The sequence below is a fragment of the Tribolium castaneum genome, chromosome 7 (assembly GCF_031307605.1).
Source record: "Tribolium castaneum strain GA2 chromosome 7, icTriCast1.1, whole genome shotgun sequence".
NCBI lineage: Eukaryota > Metazoa > Arthropoda > Insecta > Coleoptera > Tenebrionidae > Tribolium > Tribolium castaneum.
Genome location: NC_087400.1, coordinates 2,408,829 through 2,426,236, shown reverse-complemented (window position 1 = coordinate 2,426,236; position 17,408 = coordinate 2,408,829). Strand labels below are relative to the sequence as shown.

The following is a 17,408-nucleotide window of genomic DNA, read 5'->3' as shown; positions in this document are numbered from 1 at the left end:
AAAATATTTACCAATTTGTAAAAATTAATAAATTAAGGAAGGGTTTCACTAGAAAAACTCAATTTTCAAAAATAATTCAAACTTTATTACAAATAAAAAAATTACAAAGTGGAATTAAAAATATTCTTTTCCTACTGTAGGGAGAAAGACGGTGATTCGCTAACAGTGATATTTTCCACACTATCGGTCATTCCCTGTGAACTAAAATCAATTAATTGAAGTAAAACCGCAGTAAAAACTACTTTGTCTCAGCTTCCAAGTTATCCAAACTTTTCAAAAGTTGGTAACCGGGCTCGAGTATCGAAAAATTCACATCACCGTCCATTGTCGAAAAATGCACTTCCGGATTTTCAACTTCCACAACATCTTCTTCCTCCACTTTAACTCTTACGACCCTAAATTATTCAATTATTACCACCCTTATTAGAAAAAAAAAAACTATTACTTGTTAATTTTATCAACAGGCGAAGGTGGCCTTGGAAGTAGCGACGCATTATAATCGTCACACAACTGTTGGCACCTATTTTCAAGCACTGACACATATTTTATTACCCTTGATTGGTAATAATCATTTAATCCCTTAATCCCACCCATGCCCATCTCAGTTAAAACGCGCTCCATAACGTGCTGAAATTAAGTTGGCAGTGGTGGTTACCGCCAACATAAACAATACTTACCGGAAACCCTGAACGATTTTTTTCTTGATCTTCTAGCGCAATTTTTACGTGACTTGTTATTTTGCGGTAAAACTCGTGCAAAACATCAGTCAGAACATCAAGTGCGCTTTGCTGGCAGGCTGTAACCAAGCTATTAAAACAATAAAATCCCCCAAAAAAAAATACTTTCGTATCCAATGTGGGCAAAAAGCGTGGCAATGGCCTTAGTTAAAACTTTACGGACTATAGTTTTGCTCAATTCGTTGACTTCAACGTCCTGATCTCTACCAAAGTTCCTACAAGTTAACATCAATGCTGCCAACCTAATTTCTGAATCAAGCCACTCACACAAAATCGTTTTTGGAAAAATTCAAATTATGCTTGATTGTGAGATTCTCACTGTTGGCAAACTCAGGTGTATGGAAATCGACTTTTTCGGTACTTTTTGCACTCTCGTTTTGTTTAATCATTTCGGAAATGTTGTTTGCTTGTTGGTGTAATGCAATTGAGTAAAGTATCAAGGGGTTCAAAGGGGGCACCCTACAACACTCCGGTATAGCGAAATGTGGAAAAATTGTCATTTTATACGTGATTTTTTCAGTCTTGATTATGTTTTCGTTCTCTTCCAAATTGTTGAGGAAAAATTTATTCATGGAGAGTTCGATATCGGCCGTCACGTCGGGCACTTGCTCCCGTGGGCCCTCCATTCGGCTCTCTTCCCAGTATTTTACTCGTTCCATGTTTTTATTTAGTAAAAAAACTAATTTTCAAAATTGAAGATAACCTCAAACTAGTACTGTTGACGTAAATGACGTAACTAAAAAAATAGATCGCCTGGAAAGTGCCTGGAAAGCCCGGCATTGAAACGTTTAAAACACTGTATATTATTTTTGGTGACTTCCATTGAATTCATTGGTGTTTATTGTCCCCAGAAGTGTACTAAGAAGTAGAAAAAAAAGATGCAACAATAAATTTTTTATTATTAAAGTTGCGAGCTATCTATTGACAGTCAATGACAGTGACAGTGACACTTGAGTGAGGTTATCTCACACCATGGGGCGCCTAAAAACCGAGCAAAAACAGAAAAGTTGGAGCGAGATTAACAAAATCCGCAAGGAGGAGAAGCGCAAATGGAAGGAGCAAAACCTGGCGAAAAAATTAGAGAAGCAGAAAGTGCCAGAAACCCCCCAAGTGTCCCCCAACAAAAAGGCGCCCCCCACTGTCTCAATCGCCGTCCCTGGCTCAATCCTCGAAACGGCCCAGTCCCCCGAACTCCGCGCCTACTTATCGGGCCAAATCGCCCGTGCAGCTTGTATTTTCCAAGTTGACGAAATTGTAGTTTTTGACGATTATGGTGACGAATCAACGGCTAAAAAAGCCGAACTGGAGGACAACTACGGGCTGAAAACAATGCGCGAGAGTTGTGTGCAACTGGGGCGCATTTTGCAGTACATGGAGTGTCCTCAGTACTTGCGCAAGCATTTTTTTCCCATTCATAATCATTTGAAATTTTGCGGGATTTTGAATCCGCTAAATGCGCCCCATCATCTGACGAAGGACGAGGAGTTTGAGTTTAGGGAAGGGGTGGTTTTGAATAAACCGGTGAAGCCGGGACGGGGCTCAATTGTGAATGTGGGGCTGTTGAAGGAAGTACATGTTGATAAGTTGCTAACACCTGGGATAAGGTGTACTGTTAAGTTGTCAGCACAACAGGAATCGAGCAAAAAGTTGAAAGGGACGGTTGTGGCCCCCTCGACCCCGAAAAGCGAAACGGGGGTTTACTGGGGGTACACTATCAGGTTGGCTAATTCGTTGTCGAAAGTTTTTTCGCAAAGTCCCTACAAGGATGGGTAAGTGCTACGGATATCTCAAGGTTGTAATTAAATAACGGTTAGCACAAGGCGAATAAAAAAAATACGGGCAGATAGAGCAGCAAATTATCAATAATAGGAGATAAAAAAAATTCAAAGTTTTACCAATTTACATTCTGCCCCATATTTTTCAAAACGCTGCGAATACGGTTACAGATACAAGAAAAATGTTCAGATAAAAGTTGTAGAGAATTAAATTTCCTACAAAAAAGTCCGCGAGACTATATTTCTATCGTCAATGGTTTAGGCCCCAAAGTCGTTCAAAGACACGCAAGCGACGAATTTTTTTCATTTTGCCGGTGGTCAAGTTTTAAAGTTAATTTACACCTAAACCGTTGAAGATGGAAATGTGGTGTCGCGGACTTTTTTGTAGAAAATTTAATTCTCTACAACTTCCTTCCTTACACTTTTTTTGTATCTTCAACCGTATTCGTAGCGTTTGCAAAAATAAAAGGTGGAACGCAAATTGCTAATTTTTTGCGCACCGTAGCATATTTATCAAAACGCTGGGAATACGGTTGAAGATACAAAAAAAGTGTAAGGAACAAAGTTGTAGAGAATTAAATTTCCTAAAAAAAAGTCTGCGACGCCATATTTCTATCTTTAACGGTTTAGGTATAAATTAACTTTGTGTTACTTGACCACCGGTAATCCGTTGCTTGAGCGTCTTTGAACGTCTTTAGGGCCTAAATCGTTGACAATAGAGATATGCTCTCGCAGACTTTTTTAAAGAAAATTTAATTCTCTACAATTTTCTTCTTAACATTTTTCTTGTATCTTTAACCGTATTCGCACTGTTTTGAAAAATACGTGTCGAAGCGCAAATTTTTATTTTGAAAAAAAACTTTTCTCATGTTTCTTACGAAAATTTTAGTCTTTCTGCATTTTTTCCTTAGAATAAAATTAATTTAAAGCGATTTGGTGCCAAATAACGCAGGAAGCGCCCTCATTTTTACTTTGCCGTACTACATCTTTGGGTGCGATTTTTTTTCGCCTCCTAACAGATAGTCTTCCGTACACTTATTGATACTCAAATTTTTTATTTTTTATTTTTTTTTTCAGTTATGATCTGACTATAGGCACTTCAGATAAAGGAACCTCCGTTGATGAATTCAAATGCCCCACTTTTAAGCACGTTTTAGTTGTTTTTGGTGGGGTCCAAGGACTGGAACTGGCGTTAGAGAGTGACAGTGTTTTAAATGTGGATGATCCAAAATTTCTTTTTGATCATTATTTAAACACTTTGCCCAACCAAGGATCCAAAACAATAAGGACCGAAGAAGCCATTTTAGTGACCTTGGCCGCCTTGAGACCCAAATTTAATGATAGTGTTGAAGTGAATGAATAAATAAGTTTTGTAATGTTTTACAATAAAAATATTTTAAGTAAGAATTTTATTCAATTTTACCCATTGCCATTTTAAATTAAGAAATACAGCCAAACTAGATTAAAAAAAATCTCATGTTTCTTATGAAAATTTTAATCGTCTGTTATGAGTACAAAGCTCAATATTTCTGCTCTTTTTCCAAGCAATTAGTAAATGAATTTGGCGCCAAATAACGCTCGAAGCACCCTCATTTTTCCTCTCCCGTACCACAGATTAAGGAAATCTGTGCCCGTACTATCTTCAGGGTTCAGAAAATCCTGCGATTTTCTCTCCTTAGTTATAGTCCTCCGATAATCATAAAAAATAACAGAAAATATGATCTAAATAATTTTTTTACGTGAAACAAGACCAACCCCTTACCCCTCAGTCCTACCAACAAAAACTATCAATCAGCCCCAATAAAACGTGAAAAAACGTAGCAAACACACCGTTTCAATAACACCATGCAAGTTTAATCACGAATTGTCCCACAAACGTGGATACTTATTGTTAATTTCGTCCCGGATTTTGTTAATTCGCCTTCATACTTCCGTTCCGTGCCGTTGGCACCTCTGTGTCTTCGTTGGAAAAGCGTCAAAAGCGACTTGATTTCAAAATAACGAGTTATTTTAGCGTCCTCCTGTGCTTTATTCGGTGTTTTCACAAGTGAAAAGCTTAGGAAAATGTTTTTCGATTTGATTTTATTAAACCGCCAACACCGAGCGCGCTTTGGTTTGTCCTGGTTGGCCGCAACCAGAGGCATAAAGTACCTAACGAAGAAAAATGTCTTGGAGGTGGACTTGGTTAAGTTAGGGTAAGAGCTATTGTTTAGTTGGGCCCCCATTTGGCTAATTCAATGATATGGCAGTGACGATATAATGGAGTTTCTCTGCTCGGACTCCGACAACCCCAATGCGCGATTTTCGCTTCGGCTTTCTTCGTTGCTGGTCAATGGGACGCTGAAAATTTACAGGCAAAAGGTGGTTTTGTTCATTGGTAATGTTTGTGGCGCGATATTTGGGCGATTTTTTGCAATTTGGGGTTTCAGATGAGGTGGTTAAGGTGCTGTCGACTGTGGAGCCACGGGTGCTTCCACCGGTGGAAGTTACCACAGGTATATAATTTCTTGTTTCTGTGATGAACATTGACAAGTTTGGTTGCATTATGCCTTTGTTTTTAATATTACAATTGTTGTATAGAGTCATTCTAAATATACAAGGTGTTTAGATATAACTTGCGTCCCTACAATGCAACCAGCAATACACCTAGGGAAATTAATTTGTAGAGCAAGACCACGTATATTTTTTTTTAGAACTTTCACCACTTAAAAAAGGATGTTCAAACTTAAAGGAATTATAATTTTTATTAGCTTACTGCGATCAAGAAGATAAAAAATGAAGAGGTTTGTTGCAAGTTGAATAACTTCAAAATTTTAAATGGAACACCCAATTTTTTATTTTTGCATCTAAAAGACCTTTAAATTGTCTTTCTAAAAACATTAACAGTTAAGTGTCTTTTGCTGATTATTCAAAAGATATTTAACATTAAACATTAAAAAAATTACTAACTATTATTTCATTAGTCGAAAGTGAAATTTTCTGCTAATATCAACTTTAATGTTACCCTTAGGCCATTATTTGTCACTTATTACAGTGAAATAAATAAAGTTTTAATATTTTTGGCGAATTTTTAATTCCCGTATAAACTCCATCAAATGGTCTGGGGTGGAGTTGCTATGGTTATGGTATGGTTACTATGGTAACAACAATGCTCATGAATAGTGTGCTATGTTGTTGAAATTAACTTTTAAAGTGAAATATCTTTTTAGTTATTAACTTTAGACATTTGAAACTTTATGTTTTTAGCTAGACAATTTAATAATCTTTGAGAAGCAAGAACAAAAAATAGAGTGTTCCATTTAACTTTTTCAAGTTATTCAACTTTTAACAAACTTCTTAATTTTTTTATGTTTCTAATTGCACTGCGCTAAACAATTGTAACAGATTTAAGTTTGAACTTTTCCCTATAAAGTGGTGAAAGTCCTACTGTTCCACGATTCTTGGTTTTTGTGTAATAAATTTTTAAATAAAACGTTTTTTTGTCAAAAAAGTTAAATTATTTCAAAAACTAGGCAGAATCGACTAATACAAGTTTAGATTAAAATCATCAGTATTAAAAGTTAAAAAATGCAATAAAATTTAGGGCTTTTTTAAAAAAATCAGTGGTTCTCGTTATCACGGAAATATTTTATTATTCATAATTGCAATGTATTTAAAAAAAAATGGAATTAGCTTTGGCAGGATTTCCAAAACAGCCAACTCCCATTCCGCGGCAAAAGGGCACAAAACGTCGCCGTTCTGAGGAAAGCACTCCTCAGAGTGAAATTGATAAAACTGTGGCCGAATTGCTCGCCGATGTTAAAATTCCATTACCAGATATTGGGCAAGAACTGAGCGTTGTCCAAGCCCGCCTTGATGAAATCACTTTAAGGGAAACCCACATTCCACCACCATCACAAGAGGTTGCTTTGCACATTTTATCCACTTTGAACGAATTAAATTAAATGGTTTTAGATGACGCTTGGGGAAGACTTTGGCCCTTTAGGACCGCCTCCGCCCGAAGAAGAGCAATTTCTTCGGTTGGTTTTATCTATAATTAATTTTTGTTCCAGCACTGTTTTTGTTTTTTTTTTGTAAATCTAGAACCCGCCTTCCGGCTTCACTTCCTGGTGAAGAAGGGGTACAAGTTCGTGAAATAAGGCGCCGGCAAAGACTACCGTCAAGTACCCCGTCTGAACCCGACTTAGGACCTGTTGTTTTGACTCTGCAGGCCATGGTTCATCAGCCTGCAGGTGCTGAAGTGACACCTGGGGCAAGGCCCCACAGTGTTGCTCCCCAACGACTTGAAACAATCGTAAGGGAGGCGCAAGCTGAGCTTGAAGTGACGCTTCCGAGGCCGCCTCTGAGGGAGCTCTTGGTGGAAGCCGCCGAAGAAAGACACGTAATTTTTTAACCAATTAATTGTCTCAAAAACACTTATTTCACACTATTTAACAAAAAAAGTTGCGAAAAAAACTGAGATTTTATTACAGATGCGTGTTTAAACGGTCGAAAAAAAAACAAAAAGTGCACCATTCTTAATCCAATTCAACCCTTTTTTGCTATTATTTTAAGGAAAGCTGCCTAAACAATTGATTGTCTGACGGGAAAACGTATATATAACACAATATTTTCGATAGAATTCTGTGATTTTTTTATTTATTTCATCAAAATTTTGCAAAACGAAAAACTTTACAATGTAGCATTTAGCAAGCAAATATTTTTGACTGTACAGTGTCCCCAAAAAGGAATAACGTCACAATAATATATTTTTTTAGTGGCATGCTGTTATCATATTGGCTCCTAATATGTCCCTAAAATTATTTTCAAATCGGTTAAGGGATTACTGTTAAAAAAAAATCAAAAAAATCGTTTTACACCATTAATTTTAAAAATAAAAAAAATACAAACAGTGCCTCCTTGATAACATTATTACTGCAGGGTGTTCATAATTTGCTTCCAAACTTTTTAAACTTAGAGCTTTTTTTTGCTTATTTTATTTTCTGTTTTCTTATTACAATCCAAACGAAAATCCTAAACATTCGGAGTAATTTTCCAAAGATATTATGTTCGACTTTAAAAAATCATTTCATTTCTATTCATTTGATTGATTTTTCAGGCAGGTTAAATAAAATTTCGCTATTTTTAAGGAAAAGTTGAAAAATATATACATGATCTTTTGTAAACAGCAAAAATAATAACAATGTTTTCGATCCAATTCGGCGATTTTTTGGTTTCTTTTTACCAAAATTTTGGGATATATGTTTTTTTTTTAGACGAAAAAGATTATGATACCGTTTTTTTGATTCAGTTTTATCTAGATACCTCGGTTTTTAGCAACGATTCGGTGTTTTTTTCAAAAAAGTTTATTCAAAATTTCGCAAAAACTGCGGAATAACTTGGTTAATAATTCTCAAAAAATACAAATATTGCTCTATTTTTAAACTGATTTTGAAAATTTATGGCGAAATTTTACTGAAGATGTTCTAAAAACTGCCAAAACGTTGTACTTTTCGATCAAATTTAGTGATTTCTCAGCTGATTTTTGAGAAAAATGCAAAACTATTATAAACGTTATTGTGACTTTTCAGCTTATTTCGTACAAAGTTATTCCAAATAATCACGTTTTTAAATAACCAATGTGCTAAAAGGGTCGAAATAGTGAAATTTTTTACTATTTGTCTTTGTTCTATAAGATACACAGTTAAAAGTGCTCCTTAAGAAATTAATTTAAAAAATATCGATTTTTTCAAAAATTCAAAAAAAAAATTTTTTAAATAGGAAAATTTGCCAATTTTTGACTCATTTTCAACGAAATTTTTATAAAATAAGTGAGTTTTGAACTCATGAGTGGCTGAGAAGGTGACAGAATATAGATTTTTTTATCATAGTCCGATGATTTTGTAATTTAATTCTTCCTATAAACTTAAAAAATCTCGTAAAATAATAAGTTTCTGCCTCAAGAAGAGTGTAAATATCTAAATACGAAGAAAATTTGTTAAAATAAAAATTATTTTGCTTTGAGCTAGTTGAACAACTCAGGATAATCTAAAGGAGAGTTCGATATTATTTATTTTGTTTTTTGACTTGTCACATATTGTTATTATTATTATTATTATTATTTGAATACTATTGAAAAAACATAAAAAAATAAATGAAATAATAATAAAGTAAGGCACAAAATGCATGGTTTATTAAAAAATCCTCACACACGTTGACATTATTATTTCAAAATAACGTGTATGTAAATTTTAGAATTCAATTTAAATGATTATCCACTACAAAAAAAAAACTCATTTCGATACCAAAATTACTTTGAAAAAGAAATACTTCACTATTTTGCAGCCGCCACCCGGCCAAAGGAAGGAAAAACCGCCCACAAACAAATTTGCCCTCTCAACAAAAGCTCCGAAATTTGTACGAATCGACCGTCCTGGCGTACGTATTAATTTTTTCCCCATTATCTATTTTACAGTTTATTTTAATTGTGTCTAGGCGGGAGAATTCATCGGCTTTCCCGAACCCCGTCAACTACCAATCAACAAAAAAGAGCCCCATTTAAATAACCTTCTAAACCTTTATCTAGTAACAAAGGAAAATGAGATCGACGATGGTCGAAAACCTACTGATTCCTTCCAATCTTCGGAGAAACGATCAACTGCTAAAACACCACCATTTAAACTATCCACAACTGCGCTCCCGATTCCCCCACTTTCCGAGCAAATGGTAATTGCTGAAGAAGTTCCCCAGGTGCTACCAGTGGAAACTGAAGTGGTCTCGCCTGGGTCAATGATACCGGGCGTTGCAAGGCCTCCGACACTCGAAAAGTATATAAGCGGGCAAACACTCTGTATAATACGCCATCTAGCGATCATCTAAGACCAAGGCGTTTTTTTTACTTGGACTATGGTTTATTATAGATTAGGATGCGAAACGACGATTTTTTTCAACCATTCGTTTAGCTGTAATAACATAAAGTTTTATTTTTTAAAATGAGAATTATAGTTGGCTATGACATTTTCGAGAAGCTTATTTTTTTGATGTTTTTTTATATTTTCGATAAAAAATATATTTAAAATATTTGAAAGTAGTTGGTCATGGACAAATTATTTCACATAAAAGGTGTGAATAATCTAGAAATTTTGTGAACGGTTATTAAAGTAAAAAATGTGAAATTATAAAAATAAGTTAAAGTTAATGTGATCAACCTCTCTTAAAAAACAAACGAAAGCATTTATCTTTATTTTATTTATTTTTATTTAACTCAAAGAAATGTAAAATATTGTAATAATAAAACTAAATAAAAAACAAAAAGAGCAAAAAATAATTACTAAAATAATAAATGACCCAGGGATGTGTAACCGGTTTATAACTTTTTTGGTATTTGAAATATTGCAAAGCCGTTTCAATTATTCGATCTATCTATTTAAATTACCCAAACAGAAAATATTTTTATTATACACAGAGCGTTGCATACAGGCTGGTGGACCAAACTTATATTTTTTAAAGTGGAATAAAATAAAAACTCTACAGCACCTACAGTTTTTTTTTAATCATTCGTTTAGCTGTAATAACATAAAGTTGTATTTTTTTAAATGAGAATCATAGTTGGCTATGACATTTTCGAGAAGTTTATTTTTTTCTGAACTCAAAACGATATAAATATAATTTGATGTTTTTTTATATTTTTGATAAAAAATATATTTAAAATATTTGAAAGTAGTTGGCCATGGAAAAATTATTTCACATAAAAGGTGTGAATAATCTAGAAATTTTGTGAACGGTTATTAAAGTAAAAAATGTGAAATTATAAAAATAAGTTAAAGTTATTTTCAATTGAACAAATATACGAGCGTCGCAGATTTTAATTACATAAAAAATGTGCAGAAAATTGCAAACGATGTGTCACTACCACTAGATGCCACTTTTTTATGATTTAGTGCAATGGAGGTGACGTTGATAATGTTGTGTATTTTTTTACCGCAGATGGAATTTGATTTTGGTGTTTGGATTGACATTTTTTTGTAAAATAAAATTTTATTGATACGCAATCATACAATTAATAAGATTTTTCTTCTTCCGACATTTCAAGTTTAAAATTGGAAAATAGAACGACAACGTGAGCTTGCCATTTTAAATATAAAAACAAATAGTTTTTATTAATTGCAAAAATTTGATCTAATAAAAATTTATTATGCTGTTTTTGAATTAATTAGGGTTTAAAAAATCATTATATTATAAATACTTGTTGGGTAATACAATTTTCATAGTTTTAATTAAAAATCCAAAATTTTTTCATGGCCTACTATAAAGAAAAAGCGAAATGTTTTGTTTTTTCTTAAACATTTAAAATTAATGTATTACACAAATAGACGTATCAAATCAGAAAAAAATAAGCTTTTCGAAAATGTCATAGCCAACTATGATTCCTATTTAAAAAAATACAACTTTACGTTATTACAGTTAAACGAATGGTTGAAAAAAATCGCTGATAACATTATTAGATTCTCTGAAAAAAAGTGCCTGTATAATGTCTTTGTTTCAAATGTGTATCTTTTATAATGAGGAAGATATGATTTTTTAAAGATTTCGAAAGATGTTTTTAAGAAAAATAACAAGCGCAAGTTTTTTTAAATAAAACGATTCAATTTTCTCTCGTTTCGTCCCCTAATCTCACTTGGAGTCATTGACAAAAAATTAGTAACTAATGTCTTAGATGACCTCTGGATGCGTTATATTCTTTGAGCAAATCAAAAAATTCCTAACTTTAGAGAACGAAGCGTCGAACAAGTGCGAGCTGTCGACGAACTTTTGGAATCGCCGCGAAAACGTCGCAGACTGTGAGTCAACCCTTATTCAAAATTTAGCATTTTCCACATTTCCCCTTATTAGCGCTGACGTGGAGCCCTCGCTTGTTAAAGACCTCGACTATATAACTTTGCCGAGCGAATTTCAATCTCGTGAATTGACCGGTTCGGTTCTAACGCTTGAACAAGCCGTTGTTGATTCGGTTCAGTTGTGGGATACAACCGTCGAAGCTCGCCACCAAGAAATCGTGAACAAAATTTTGGTCAGCGGACGATTGACCCTTGAAGATTTATGTCTAAAGCCCGTCAGTCGCTTGAACATCGCGCGTGCTTTTGGCGATGTTCTTGGTGGGTTAAAAAAAAATATTTTTTTTGTTCGGTTTTATATTTCTCTCCACAGTTTTGTCGAGACACGGGTATGTTATGCTAGCAACTGAGGAAATGACAACGGAGCTGAAATTCGTAGAAAGGGGGCCGAAGATGGGCCACTTGATTTAAACATAAACTGTGTTTGTTAATGAAATAATAAAATTAAAATTTGAAGATTTTTATTATCACATGTTACAAACATGTTTGTTATCAAAAATAATTATTTATTGTAGGTAGTTACATAACCGACGTTCATTTAAAAATAAACGGTTTAATAAAAATTTATTTTTTTGGGTCATTGGAGTTGTGGGAAAAATATTGTATAAAACTCGTGAGCTTTCCGCACTCGGCTTGCGCCTCGTACTCGAAGATTTGTATCTAAAGCCCGGCAATTGCGCGTGCTTTTGGAGATATTCTTGATGGGTTAATTTTTTTTATCGGTTTTATATTTTTAATAATCTGAATAATTTAAGTTTGAAATTATATCAACTAAATAAAGTTGTGTTAGTGTTTTTGAATTTTTGAGTTTAATTGTCGTTAATAAACAATGATAGAGAGAATTTTTTTAAGTATTATATGTTTTTAAAATAGGTTACATTATTAGGAGTAAAAAAAAAAACTGGTTCTTACTCCAAACGATATCTACTACTGTTACTAGCCATTAATTGTATATTTTTAAACTGAAGAAAATGTAATAAATTAATATATTTTGTCTAATATTTTTTACATTCTTCTCCTATAACTATAATAGTAAAAAAATATTTTTTTACATACAAAGTGAAACTGCTGAAAATATATTTAAGCTACTTGGCAAACTAACCAACTCGCTGGCTAATTTATGCCAATAAGGTTATGAAATGGATGTTTTATCTAGTTTATAAACTAAACAACTTACCAACCTTCTGACATTTTTGTGTAACAATTTTTTGTACCTATTTATTTTTATGTATATTTGTTGACTTGTGTAAAACCATCCTGGCTTCTGACATTAATAAATAAATATCAAAAAATAACTTGGAACAATTATTAAAATGCGAATATAAATTTCCATTCTATCTTTACAAACTAGCCAAGTTTACACATTAGCCGTAACAAGGGTCGTGGGAAAAATATTGTATAAAACTCGTGAGCTTTCCGCACTCGGCTCGCGCCTCGTGCATCAAGACTCTCACTCGCACAATATCACTCACTTTCCACACTCGTTACGTAATACACTATTTTGTTTTATTTCAGAAACTAATAAAGAATTATCCAGTATTTTAAACCAAACGAAGCAAAAAAAATGTGGTTTTAAGTAAAAAAAAAATCGTAAAAAGAATTATCACACAGATAATACATATTTTTTTTCACTCCCCTTTAATAAATAATAATAAAAAATACATATTAGTATTAACAGAATTGTTTTATGATTTTTTTCAGTATTTTAAACCAAACGAAGCTTAAAAAATGTGGTTTTAAGTAAAAAAAAATCGTAAAAAGAATTATCACACAGATAAAACATAATTTTTTCACTCCCTTTTAATAAATAATAATAAAAAATACATATTAGTATTAACACAATTGTTTTATGATTTTTTTCAGTATTTTAAACCAAACGAAGATTAAAAAATGTGGTTTTAAGTAAAAAAAATCGTAAAAAGAATTATCACACAGATAATACATAATTTTTTCACTCCCTTTTAATAAATAATAATAAAAAATACATATTAGCATTAACACAATTGTTTTATGATTTTTTCAGTATTTTAAACCAAACGAAGCTTAAAAAATGTGGTTTTAAGTAAAAAAATCGTAAAAAGAATTATCACACAGATAATACATAATTTTTTTCACTCTCTTTTAATAAATCATAATAAAAAATACATATTAGTATTAACACAATTGTTTTATGATTTTTTTCAGTATTTTAAACCAAACGAAGATTAAAAAATGTGGTTTTAAGTAAAAAAAAAATCGTAAAAAGAATTATCACACAGATAATACATAATTTTTTCACTCCCTTTTAATAAATAATAATAAAAAATACATATTAGCATTAACACAATTGTTTTATGATTTTTTTCAGTATTTTAAACCAAACGAAGCTTAAAAAATGTGGTTTTAAGTAAAAAAATCGTAAAAAGAATTATCACACAGATAATACATAATTTTTTTCACTCCCTTTTAATAAATAATAATAAAAAATACATATTAGTATTAACAGAATTGTTTTATGATTTTTTTCAGTATTTTAAACCAAACGAAGCTTTAAAAAAGTGGTTTTAAGTAAAAAAATCGTAAAAAGAATTATCACACACATAATACATAATTTTTTTCACTCCCCTTTAATAAATAATAATAAAAAATACATATTAATATTAACACAATTGTTTTATGATTTTTTCCAGTATTTTAAACCAAACGAAGCTTAAAAAATGTGGTTTTAAGTAAAAAAAAAATCGTAAAAAGAATTATCACACAGATAATACATAATTTTTTTCACTCTCTTTTAATAAATCATAATAAAAAATACATATTAGTATTAACAGAATTGTTTTATGATTTTTTTCAGTATTTTAAACCAAACGAAGATTAAAAAATGTGGTTTTAAGTAAAAAAAAATCGTAAAAAGAATTATCACACAGATAATACATAATTTTTTCACTCCCTTTTAATAAATAATAATAAAAAATACATATTAGTATTAACAGAATTATTTTATGATTTTTTTCAGTATTTTAAACCAAACGAAGATTAAAAAATGTGGTTTTAAGTAAAAAAAAATCGTAAAAAGAATTATCACACAGATAATACATAATTTTTTTCACTCCCTTTTAATAAATAATAATAAAAAATACATATTAGTATTAACAGAATTGTTTTATGATTTTTTTCAGTATTTTAAACCAAACGAAGATTAAAAAATGTGGTTTTAAGTAAAAAAATCGTAAAAAGAATTATCACACAGATAATATATAATTTTTTTCACTCTCTTTTAATAAATAATAATAAAAAATTCATATTAGTATTAACAGAATTGTTTTATGATTTTTTCCAGTATTTCAAACCAAACGAAGCTTTAAAAATGTGGTTTTAAGTAAAAAAATCGTAAAAAGAATTATCACACAGATAATACATAATTTTTTCATTCCCCTTTAATAAATAATAATAAAAAATACATATTAGTATTAACACAATTGTTTTATGATTTTTTCCAGTATTTTAAACCAAACGAAGCTTAAAAAATGTGGTTTTAAGTAAAAAAAAAATCGTAAAAAGAATTATCACACAGATAATACATAATTTTTTCACTCCCTTTTAATAAATAATAATAAAAAATACATATTAGCATTAACACAATTGTTTTATGATTTTTTTCAGTATTTTAAACCAAACGAAGATTAAAAAATGTGGTTTTAAGTGAAAAAATCGTAAAAAGAATTATCACACAGATAATACATAATTTTTTCACTCCCTTTTAATAAATAATAATAAAAAATACATATTAGCATTAACACAATTGTTTTATGAATTTTTTCAGTATTTTAAACCAAACGAAGATTAAAAAATGTGGTTTTAAGTAAAAAAATCGTAAAAAGAATTATCACACAGATAATACATAATTTTTTCATTCCCCTTTAATAAATAATAATAAAAAATACATATTAGCATTAACACAATTGTTTTATGATTTTTTTCTGTATTTTAAACCAAACGAAGATTAAAAAATGTGGTTTTAAGTAAAAAAATCGTAAAAAGAATTATCACACAGATAATACATAATTTTTTTCACTCCCTTTTAATAAATAATAATAAAAAATACATATTAGTATTAACACAATTGTTTTATGATTTTTTTCAGTATTTTAAACCAAACGAAGATTAAAAAATGTGGTTTTAAGTAAAAAAATCGTAAAAAGAATTATCACACAGATAATATATAATTTTTTTCACTCTCTTTTAATAAATAATAATAAAAAATACATATTAGTATTAACAGAATTGTTTTATGATTTTTTTCAGTATTTTAAACCAAACGAAGCTTAAAAAATATGGTTTTGTGCAAAAATAAGTAAAAAAATCTTAATCAAGTTGGTTATGATTGCAATTGTCATTCATGGTATAAAAAATAAGCACAACAAAAATATTACTATACAGGGTGTTTTACATAACTTTACGAGGCCCAAATATACAAAAATCAGAAAACACTAGATATAAATAATACACATCAAATTATTTAGTTTTTGGAAACCCATGACAGTAGCTGTCAGACTGATGTCATAACTTTTTGTTTTTTATAAATAATTATCTACTAACTAGATTGTAATTTTTTGTTTTGAAGGTGTGAACAAGCTAGAAAAGAAATCGAGTTGGCGGCATTTTACAGGCAAAATTATGTGAAACACCCTATATATTTTTTTAAATATTTACAAAAACAAATTAATTTTGGTCAGACTCATCCTCTATGCTATCGTCTGAGAGCCCCAAATCGTGCCCCTTGTCCCCCTCCATGCCCTTCTCTTCCTCATCGGTCCACTCATCATAATTAAAAAACTGTGAGGTCTCGAACAACTCATTCGAGGGCTCGTACTTATACTTAACATAGTCTTCGTCCCCCCTTTCACTCAAATCGGTACCCTTGCCCCCCTCCCACTCCCCCGCCTGCCCCATAACCAGCTCCAAAGCCCCCACAAGCCTCCTAAACACGTCACAAATATCCGCAATCGTCCTCCCGTTTTCATCCGTCTCCTTCAACTCCTCACTGGACGAGCCCTCGATCAGCTCCTCAATCTGCCCCACGCACTTTTTCAGCACCAAATACCGCGCAGGAATCGACAAATTCTCGAAATTATCAATCGTGAAGATTTTCCTTTGCTCGTCCTTCGCCCGGTCCACGTCGGCCGGGATGAGCCCCTGGAGCACGCAGCGCGTGACGTCGACGCCCCCCACCCAGCCCCCGGCCACGATGGGGCCCCAGACCGAGCGGAAGGCGTCGCTGCTTTGGCACACCTGCCGCTCCAGGTTGTGGTACTCGAAGGCGTTGCGAAACTCGGGGGCGCAGTCTTGGAGCAGTTCGGGCGATTTCATGCGCTTGGCGGGGCGCCGCGCTAAACGTTTGAGCCGCTCGTACTTGGCCTCGAGGGCCGACGTGGGGGCTGCGCTGAGCGAGTCGAGGAGCGAGGCGAGCTCGGTCTCGGGCTCCGTGGGGGGCTGCACGTGCGGCTCCAGGGGCAAGTCGGTGAAGGGGTCGGTGAGCGGGGGCTCGGGCTCGCGGTGCGCGATGTCGTCAATGTTTAGAATGCCTTGCTCGAGTTTCTCCAACGCTTGGTTGTATTCCTGGTTTAGGTTTAAAACTACGCAGGCCTGGCGGTGCTTGGCCGTGGGGGCCTTGCGGGGGAGCTTGATTTGCTTCAGTTTGAGCACTTTGGTCTGACTTATCAGGGGTTTGAGCCTGATTGGGGTGTCTTTAGCGAAAATGTTGCTCTTCAAAGGGGGGTCCTCGATTTCGTCAAAAAATAAATTTGTGCCCACACACTCGTCGTAGGAACCTAGCAAGTCATTCGAAACCTTAGCTAAGCCACAAATAATCACACAAGACTCACCTTTGAACACCAAATCGTTGATTTGGACCAAAGGATTAGGCTTGTGCAAGTTGGCAATCCGCAGGAACATTTTATTGGCAAAAATGTTAGAAGTGAGTTTTTCGTTAAAATCGAGATAAATGTAGCTGTAATCATCGTCCGAATTGCTCATTTTCGCCA

At 32.8% G+C, this 17,408-nt stretch overlaps 4 protein-coding genes across 6 annotated transcripts; 2 read left to right on the top strand and 2 right to left on the bottom strand.

The window, feature by feature from the left end:
* Positions 1–62: 62 nt before the first annotated feature.
* LOC103314467 (STAGA complex 65 subunit gamma) lies at positions 63–1,396 on the bottom strand. Of its 3 annotated transcripts, none has more exons than XM_008200611.3 (7): positions 1,245–1,396; positions 1,005–1,196; positions 843–952; positions 678–796; positions 446–627; positions 243–395; positions 63–201 (listed from the first exon to the last, which is right to left on the bottom strand). In XM_008200611.3, exons 1-7 carry the CDS (start codon positions 1,394–1,396, stop codon positions 132–134), a joined length of 978 nt encoding a protein of 325 aa, XP_008198833.1. In that variant the 3' UTR covers positions 63–131. The 3 variants fall into 3 exon arrangements, with proteins under 3 accessions (XP_008198833.1, XP_008198834.1, XP_015839593.1); XM_008200612.3 differs by having other exon boundaries at positions 63–194; XM_015984107.2 differs by having other exon boundaries at positions 843–940.
* A 313-nt stretch (positions 1,397–1,709) lies between these two features.
* LOC658993 (uncharacterized protein) lies at positions 1,710–3,919 on the top strand. Its single transcript, XM_965334.4, has 2 exons — positions 1,710–2,506; positions 3,590–3,919. Exons 1-2 carry the CDS (start codon positions 1,710–1,712, stop codon positions 3,873–3,875), a joined length of 1,083 nt encoding a protein of 360 aa, XP_970427.1. The 3' UTR covers positions 3,876–3,919.
* Positions 3,920–4,294: 375 nt separating this feature from the next.
* LOC103314457 (uncharacterized) lies at positions 4,295–11,849 on the top strand. The gene is made up of 11 exons (XM_064357822.1): positions 4,295–4,707; positions 4,762–4,889; positions 4,942–5,007; positions 6,185–6,414; positions 6,467–6,531; positions 6,596–6,893; positions 8,837–8,929; positions 8,987–9,318; positions 11,263–11,331; positions 11,384–11,646; positions 11,699–11,849. The coding sequence occupies exons 1-11, from the start codon at positions 4,577–4,579 to the stop codon at positions 11,794–11,796; spliced, it is 1,773 nt and encodes a 590-aa protein (XP_064213892.1). The 5' UTR covers positions 4,295–4,576; the 3' UTR covers positions 11,797–11,849.
* LOC103314470 (uncharacterized) lies at positions 11,140–17,400 on the bottom strand. The gene is made up of 2 exons (XM_008200614.3): positions 17,250–17,400; positions 11,140–17,195 (listed from the first exon to the last, which is right to left on the bottom strand). The coding sequence occupies exons 1-2, from the start codon at positions 17,398–17,400 to the stop codon at positions 16,087–16,089; spliced, it is 1,260 nt and encodes a 419-aa protein (XP_008198836.1). The 3' UTR covers positions 11,140–16,086.
* Positions 17,401–17,408: the final 8 nt, after the last annotated feature.